This window comes from Chenopodium quinoa, unplaced genomic scaffold (genome assembly GCF_001683475.1).
Source record: "Chenopodium quinoa cultivar QQ74 unplaced genomic scaffold, ASM168347v1, whole genome shotgun sequence".
Classification (NCBI taxonomy): domain Eukaryota; kingdom Viridiplantae; phylum Streptophyta; class Magnoliopsida; order Caryophyllales; family Amaranthaceae; genus Chenopodium; species Chenopodium quinoa.
This window is the reverse complement of record NW_018742656.1, coordinates 501,354-508,845: the sequence shown is the minus strand read 5'-3', so window position 1 is coordinate 508,845 and position 7,492 is coordinate 501,354. Positions and strand designations below refer to the sequence as shown.

At 34.2% G+C, this 7,492-nt stretch overlaps 1 protein-coding gene across 1 annotated transcript; it reads left to right on the top strand.

Annotated features, from left to right (window-relative positions):
• Positions 1-527: 527 nt before the first annotated feature.
• LOC110722231 (uncharacterized protein At1g04910-like) lies at positions 528-5,464 on the top strand. Its single transcript, XM_021901499.1, has 8 exons — positions 528-2,312; positions 2,931-2,998; positions 3,128-3,216; positions 3,360-3,525; positions 3,613-3,902; positions 3,996-4,200; positions 4,296-4,453; positions 4,694-5,464. Exons 1-8 carry the CDS (start codon positions 1,967-1,969, stop codon positions 4,935-4,937), a joined length of 1,566 nt encoding a protein of 521 aa, XP_021757191.1. The 5' UTR covers positions 528-1,966; the 3' UTR covers positions 4,938-5,464.
• The last annotated feature ends 2,028 nt before the right edge of the window (positions 5,465-7,492 follow it).

Genomic DNA, 7,492 nt, shown 5'->3' with positions numbered 1-7,492 from the left:
TTCATGGATTCGATCTTGATTGGTGCAGTGTTCACAAGGTGGAGTGTGAAACGGTGCATAAGGCATAAAGCACATTTACTGGCTACTACTGCAGTCAATAGTTTATCTTCCTTTCGTACTCTTATATAATTCTTGCTTTGAGCTCATGTAAAAAAAATGTATAATACACATAATGTGTAAATATCCAACTTATGAAAAAATTGAAGGAAAATATTATACATTGCCTTTAGGCTTTAGAGTTACATATAAGGAGCTAAAAATGGAAGGAAAAAAACAAATGAAAATATAGCATTAATTACACTAATTTACTCGTTTTTTTTATACATTCTTAAATTAATACCAAATTAGGATAGTTATTAAATGCTTCTTTTTTGTCCTAAGAGCCGCATATAGCATTACTCACTCATAAGGTAATTGAATCATCAATTATGATAATCAAGCCTTTCCTAACTAGACAAGGGTCAAATGTAGGCAACTACAATGGAAATTATTCTAAATTACTCTTTTTTTTTTTTTTTTTTGGGGGGGGGGGTGGGGGCTATAAAATATATTAAAAGTTTGTTTACAGATAATGATTATATTTATTGCATATTCTACCCTTTATTCTTTGCTGAAAAAAACGTTTACCAACAAGATCTTCACTAAACAAAGAAAATAATCGTGTTTGTTTACAAAAATAAATAATTTAGTTGTTTAACAACATATACTGATACACGAAATGAAAATTTAAAACTAGTTCCATTCCAACTCATTAGCAAAAATAAACAAATATAAACGAGATTTAGTTAAACTCGAAAAAAATAACCTCCTTCCCTAATTGGTATTCCGTATACATAGCCTTTAGGAGTACATAACCTTTAGTATTGAATATTCTACCCTTTATTCTTTTGCCAAAAAAAAAAAAAACTTGTGCCAACAAAATCTTCACTTAACAAAGATAATAAACGTGTTTGTTTACGTACATAAATAATTTAGTTGTTTAACAACATATACTATTACACAAAATGAAATTTTAAACTAGTTCCAACCCAACTTATTAGCAAAAATAAACAAATATAAACGAGATTCAGTTAAATTCGAAAAAAATAACCCCTTCCCCTAATTGATACTCCGTGTACAACACAATTGCCAAATATCCCCATAAATCCACGATTACCAACAACAAGTGCCAAAAAAATTCCCCCTCAAAAGTAAACTCTATTAATAATCATAATAATTTGTAGAAATCAATCTAAAATTTGATGGTGAAAAAATGAGAAATTTTTGACACCGAATGTCGGCTCGTGAAATTCCACCGCGCTTCAGGAGGAGAGAGAAAATCAAAATCAACCAAATTTTGAGGAGAAACTCTACTCTCTCTTTCTCCCCTCATTTTTCTCTCCTTCTCTTCTTTCACATTCTTCTTCTTTCTTCCTTCATCATCATTTTCCATCTTTCTAACCATTTTTTTTGTACCCCATTTTCTCTCTCCTCATCTTCTTCCTCCTGCATTTTTCTGCCACCGACACCCGCCACCATCGTTGATTCTTACCCTCTTTTCCTTTTATCTCGGATCCGGTCGTCTGCATTTTCGAAGATCCAATTTGGGTCTTCGTTTTTTTCTTTTTTAGGGTTCCAAGATCTCTGATTTTGTTGGGGTTTCCCCGGTTATTGATAATGTGTTTATAATTTCTCCTGCAATTTTGAAATTCTGGGTGTTTTGGATCTTTATTATTTGGGTATAGGTTTGTTCTGGGTAATTTTTGGATTTTGATTTGGTGGGTTATTTTTCTGGGGTTGGTTGAATTTTTTTGATATTGGGTTTTTTTTTTTACTCGGATCTTTGGTATTATAGATTGATTAAATTTGGGCAAAGTGATTGCAATTGTATTATGCAACATTGATTAGGAAAATTGAAGGTAATTTTAGGGAATTGTTGGTTGCATTGGGTGTTGTGAGGTTGGGATGAGAGGAAAGGAGGAGGAATATGTGTAAGGTTGAGAGGAGTAGTGGTAGTGAGGAGAGAGAAAGCAGGAGAAGAAGGTGGTGGGGGATTGGGATTGGTATGGGGGTTAAAATTCTAGTTAGTGATGAGAAGAAGGAGAAATCCAAGAGTTCTTCGGCCTCAAATGGCGGTTCGAGGTCGAAGATGAAGGTATGGATGGTTAGAGCTACATCATCAGTTTTGTTATGGACTTGTATTGTCAATTTGACTACTTTTGGGGAGGTTTGGGGGCCTAGAGTCTTGAAGGGTTGGCCCTCTTGTTTTACTCAGGAATCTGCTTATCTTAAGTTGCCATCTTCTGTTTCAGTCCCACCTCGCCCTCCCAAAAGTGAGTTTTTCTAGCTACCCATTTCCATCTATCTTTATTGCTTCAAACAAATTGTGTAATTGTATGATTTCTATCAACTTTTTTGTGCAAGTTAATCATATATAGATTGTAGTGGTTGTTGGTGATTGTTCGAGCTCGATTTGATGCTTAATTTGATGACTTGAAAGTGTGTATGTGTCACACCTTTTGAATTAGCCAACTACGGAAAATTGTTTGATGCCACATATTCTGTATTTTGGGTTTAGTCTTATTTCCATGTTGAAATGTGATGTAGTCATAACATATATGATGATGCCTTTCATTATCAGCTGAGTCTGGTGGATTTTCTATGTTGATGAACATTCACAAGTTTTAATTGGAAATATAGAATTATTGTAAGGACACTGTTTCTTTCAGATGTTCTATTTTCTCCTAAATTGAATTATTTCTTTCAAGAATTTATCTATATAGGTACTATGTCCTTGCTATTTCTGGCATCCATGTTGCTATCTTTATTGTGGGGGTACCCTTTGCTTCTATGATTGAAACAGTGGTTTTGCTCCTTTTTTATTAGACTAAATGTGCTCTCTCTGTTTCTTAATCAGTTAATTAATATGATTAGTGCTATGTTGTTTCCAGGAGTTTATAAGAACAATGGTTACCTGATGGTTTCGTGTAATGGAGGACTTAATCAAATGAGATCAGCAGTGAGTATTTAGCTGTGTTTTCAGTTGATGCACCTATAATTGGTTTTGATTATATTCCGTGCATCCTTTGCATCCCTCGCGAGGTACTGTAATAGCTGAACTCAACCTAATCAATCGTGCTTTCTGCAGATATGTGACATGGTAGCCATCGCAAGATACCTTAATGTCACTCTTATTGTTCCCGAGCTGGATAAAACATCCTTCTGGGCTGATCCGAGGCATGTTACTGTTATCTCTCTTGTAATGCTATGTAGAATTAGTCTGTGAACATTGTGTACTTGTTTTCAGGAATGACAAGGTTATTATATTTTATCATACACTCCATATGAAGTTGGCCTAATTTAACTTATTTACATGGCAGTGAGTTTCAAGACATATTTGATGTGGATCATTTTATTTCATCATTGAGAGATGAAGTTAGGATTCTGAAGGAGCTTCCCCCTAGGCTCAAGAAAAGACTAGAGCTGGGAAAAGTTCATACCATGGCTCCTGTTAGTTGGTCTGATATATCTTATTACAACAATCAGGTTAGTTCAATGTTCTAGCTTGCTGGTTTCTGTACATTGTCTCTTGTGCTCTGCATCTGACATTCTGCTTATCGTTGGTTACTGCAGATACTTCCTTTGATACAAAAGTACAAGATTTTGCATTTAAACAGAACAGATGCCCGGCTCGCCAATAATGGTCAACCGATAGAAATTCAAAAGCTTAGATGCCGGGTTAATTTCAGTGGTCTGAGATTTACTCCTCAGATTGAGGAGCTTGGGAAAAGGGTGGTCAAGCTGCTACGTCAAAATGGTCCGTTCCTTGTTCTTCATCTGCGATATGAAATGGACATGTTAGCCTTTTCTGGCTGCACCCAGGGTTGCAATACTGAGGAGGTGGATGAATTGACCAGAATGAGGTACTTGGGAACCCTTGTCAAATCTAGAACCGGATGTTGATTTTATCTTTCTTTTCTTCTTTGTGAACCTGTTTTTTTAATTTGCATTGATAGATATGCTTACCCATGGTGGAAAGAGAAGATCATAAATTCTGATTTGAAAAGGAAAGATGGACTCTGTCCATTGACGCCAGAGGAAACTACTTTGGCACTGCGAGCTTTGGACATTGATCCTAGCTATCAGATATATATTGCAGCTGGTGAAATATATGGTGGTGAGAGGAGGATGGCTAGTCTTGCTGAATCTTATCCAAAGCTGGTTAGTTTATTGCAGCCATCTTAGTCTGTCTTTGTGGCACTTAGTTATGACTTATTTCATAACCTCTCATGCTCCTTTCATATTTAACACAACAGGTTAGGAAAGAGACATTATTGAATCCCGCAGACTTGAGATTTTTTCAAAATCACTCATCTCAGATGGCTGCACTAGATTATCTTGTGTCATTGGAGAGTGATATCTTCATTCCTACTTATGATGGAAATATGGCAAAAGTTGTCGAGGGACATCGCAGGTATGTGCTTCCACTTAAGTTTGGTGCATCTTATGTGTTGTTAGAATTTATTTTTATTTTATACAATTTTTTTTTACCCTTTTTTATGTTGGAATAAAATATGATATTATGCAAGCTCCCATTTCATCTACATGGATCTTAGTGTTTTGGGTTTGAATGTATGACGTGAATGAGTTGTGCTCATGTGCCCCTGGTCAAGTTGCACAATTATCTGAAATATGGTGATTCATGCAATTTCAGGTACCTTGGGTACAAAAGGACTATCTTGTTGGACAGAAGGTTGTTGGTTGATCTGATAGACAAGTATACTGTTGGGTCACTTAGTTGGGATGAGTTCTCAACTGCTGTAAAGGAAACTCATGCACATCGCAGTGGACAACCAACTAAGAGGTTGGTAATACCTGACAAACCGAAAGAGGAGGACTATTTCTACTCTAATCCTCAGGAGTGTCTCGAATCTGATGAATCCTTGAGTAGCATGTGATCTATAATACCTGGAGAAGATTCATATTCTTCTATGATGGCTATTTGTAGCAAAATTCAGGTAAAAAAGGATCTTGATGCACATCTTACAGTGCCACGCTTACATGAATGGCTTTGTTTTGGCCGCCTTCTCTCTGGGGGTTTATGGTTGTTGCGTTAACGTACATATATATATTGGGGCGGACAATTTTGAGTTATAAAAACTGAGGAATATGTTGGAGCAGGAGAAGATGGTGCTGGAGGGAGCATGATATGCTGTTGTAGATGCGAATAACTGAAATTCTTGTATAGAAACACACCCTGCCATTACTGGGGTGAAGTTAGATGCATCTGTTGTGTACATGGAGTGACTTGCCACATAAATTTGTTTGATTAAATTGTTGTGGGAGCTTGAGTTAGATCTACTACTCACTCATCCTTCATATTTTTGTATTTCTTATTTCTTTAGGACTACATATCTACTCTACTGATCTTTTTTAATGGTACATTCACAGAAGTTCATTAAGATATTTGATCGTTGTTATTCTCTCTTTTGAGTACCTGTAAGTGATTTTCTATTGTATAATCGGCTGTACTATGTATATTGAACAATCAAGACTATTTTTTAGATCATCATAGAGAACTCGAGATTAGTAAATTAGCCAAAAAATAGTCTTGATTGTATCACGAACATTATCTTGCCTTTAGTTTATCAAATAATCATCAGCAATTTTTTAGCTATTATATTGCATGACTTGTACGGAATGTGCAATCAACATTATTAGAATCAGAAATTAAGACACTTTATTGAAGTCATTGCATAAAATTATGCTTTTGCACATTTTCATGTTAGTCTCATAAACTTTTCCCTAAGGTTTCGGCCTTAGCATGTGGTGATGTTAGCTGGAGTGTGTGCTCCCTCCAACGGTATGATTGTGGGACAATCTTTTCCCCTAAAAGTGTCTTTTTTTCTTGAGCATTTCCTTCAACAATTTTTGTTATCCTTAGGTTAATTTCTTGGTTCCACCATATTTAGAACCAAACAATTCTCTCATACATGCCCCTTGCACTCTCCTATAACATCGGCCACCAATAATTATGTCGATCCAAGCCCTTCTTTTTTGCTTATGCTCTCTTCCACCTCTCTATAAACTTCTCCGTACATCTTTACCAGTTCTACCGTACTCTTAACAACGTAATTCAATGTGTCATGACCCTTCTAGCGTGCCTCATCTTAAAGTAATCTCTTATAATGAGAATGTGTCGAATTCTATCTTACGTTTTTGGCGACAAATGATGCCTCCTTTATTCCAAACTAGAGTAGAAAATACAAAACATATACTCAATATCGACAATTATATATAGCTTAGCTTTGTCATATTGAACTTGATCATTTCTAGATTAATTTATTAACTATTGCAACTTGCATTTGTTCATTATATTAGTTGACAAGGAATCAAGAAGCCAAAAATAGAAAATTAAGACATGGATTTAATTAAAAATTTATTTCTTATAATATTAGGTTGACGTCTAGTAGTAAGCAATGTGATAATATAATTTAATTATAAAGTAAATTGTAATTTTAAAATAGTAATGGTCCAATCAATTAAAAGAACCCATGGTTACATCATTAGGCGGTCTTAGATAAACATTCTAACAACTACTACTATGGTCTATGGTAGTAGTGTAGTACACTATATATTATTCTCTTTGATGTATACATTAGTTAAGTTTTTGGAATAATAATAATATTATTGAGCATTATGTTGTCCAACATTGCTAGTGTCACTCTCTATGGTTGGGAAGTCCAGTTCAATTTAGTGGACCATTCATCTTTCTTTTATTCTATTTGAGGTGCACAATTTGTAGTTTATAAAATAGGGTAAAACGTTATACTTATCTAACCATTAATAATTTTTTGAAAGAATTGAGCTCAGTATTGGATTCGATCATAGGGCTCTAACCATTAATTTAAATTTTAATAGAGTGAATCAAGAGCTAGGATACTCGTAACTCAAACATTCTAGATCAGTATTAGATGCCAATAGTGATGAATATCCGTACTTCCTTTGTCCATCGTCTTTGATCTCACAAACTAGTTTAGAATATTCATACTCTCTTTGTTTCATCTTTCATGTCATAAACTATTTTAGTACAATCTGACAAAAATAAATAAATAAATAAAAAATATTGTAGTACAAAATTCAAGTAAAATTATAATGTTAAAAAAAAAGGTACAAATTTCTTATTTAAATATAATGTTTATATGTTCGCCTGATAAGTTTTTTTGCCAAGTTCTTTCCTTACTCGTATATTACATGCATGTTCTTTACGAATGCATTTTAGAAAACATAAAAGTGTTATTTACTTTTGAATTATGATGCGCATATTACATCAGTAACTACTTCGTATATACTAAAAGACACACCAGCAATGACACATGTCATTTTTGGTGTGTCCTTAGTATTTTTTTTAAAAAATATATTAGTTTAATAAAAAAATTATTTAAAGATATTAATTGTAAAATTTGTTTCCTACACAAATATAGCAATGATATTTACCTTCTTTTTATACATT

Bases quoted from the DNA above. Each gene is read 5' to 3' on its own strand.
- LOC110722231 (XM_021901499.1), top strand. From the start codon at position 1,967: ATGTGTAAGGTTGAGAGGAGTAGTGGTAGTGAGGAGAGAGAAAGCAGG. The intron at 2,313-2,930 runs GTGAGTTTTTCT...TGTTGTTTCCAG, and splicing joins CCCACCTCGCCCTCCCAAAA to GAGTTTATAAGAACAATGGT. The intron at 3,526-3,612 runs GTTAGTTCAATG...TGGTTACTGCAG, and splicing joins TATCTTATTACAACAATCAG to ATACTTCCTTTGATACAAAA.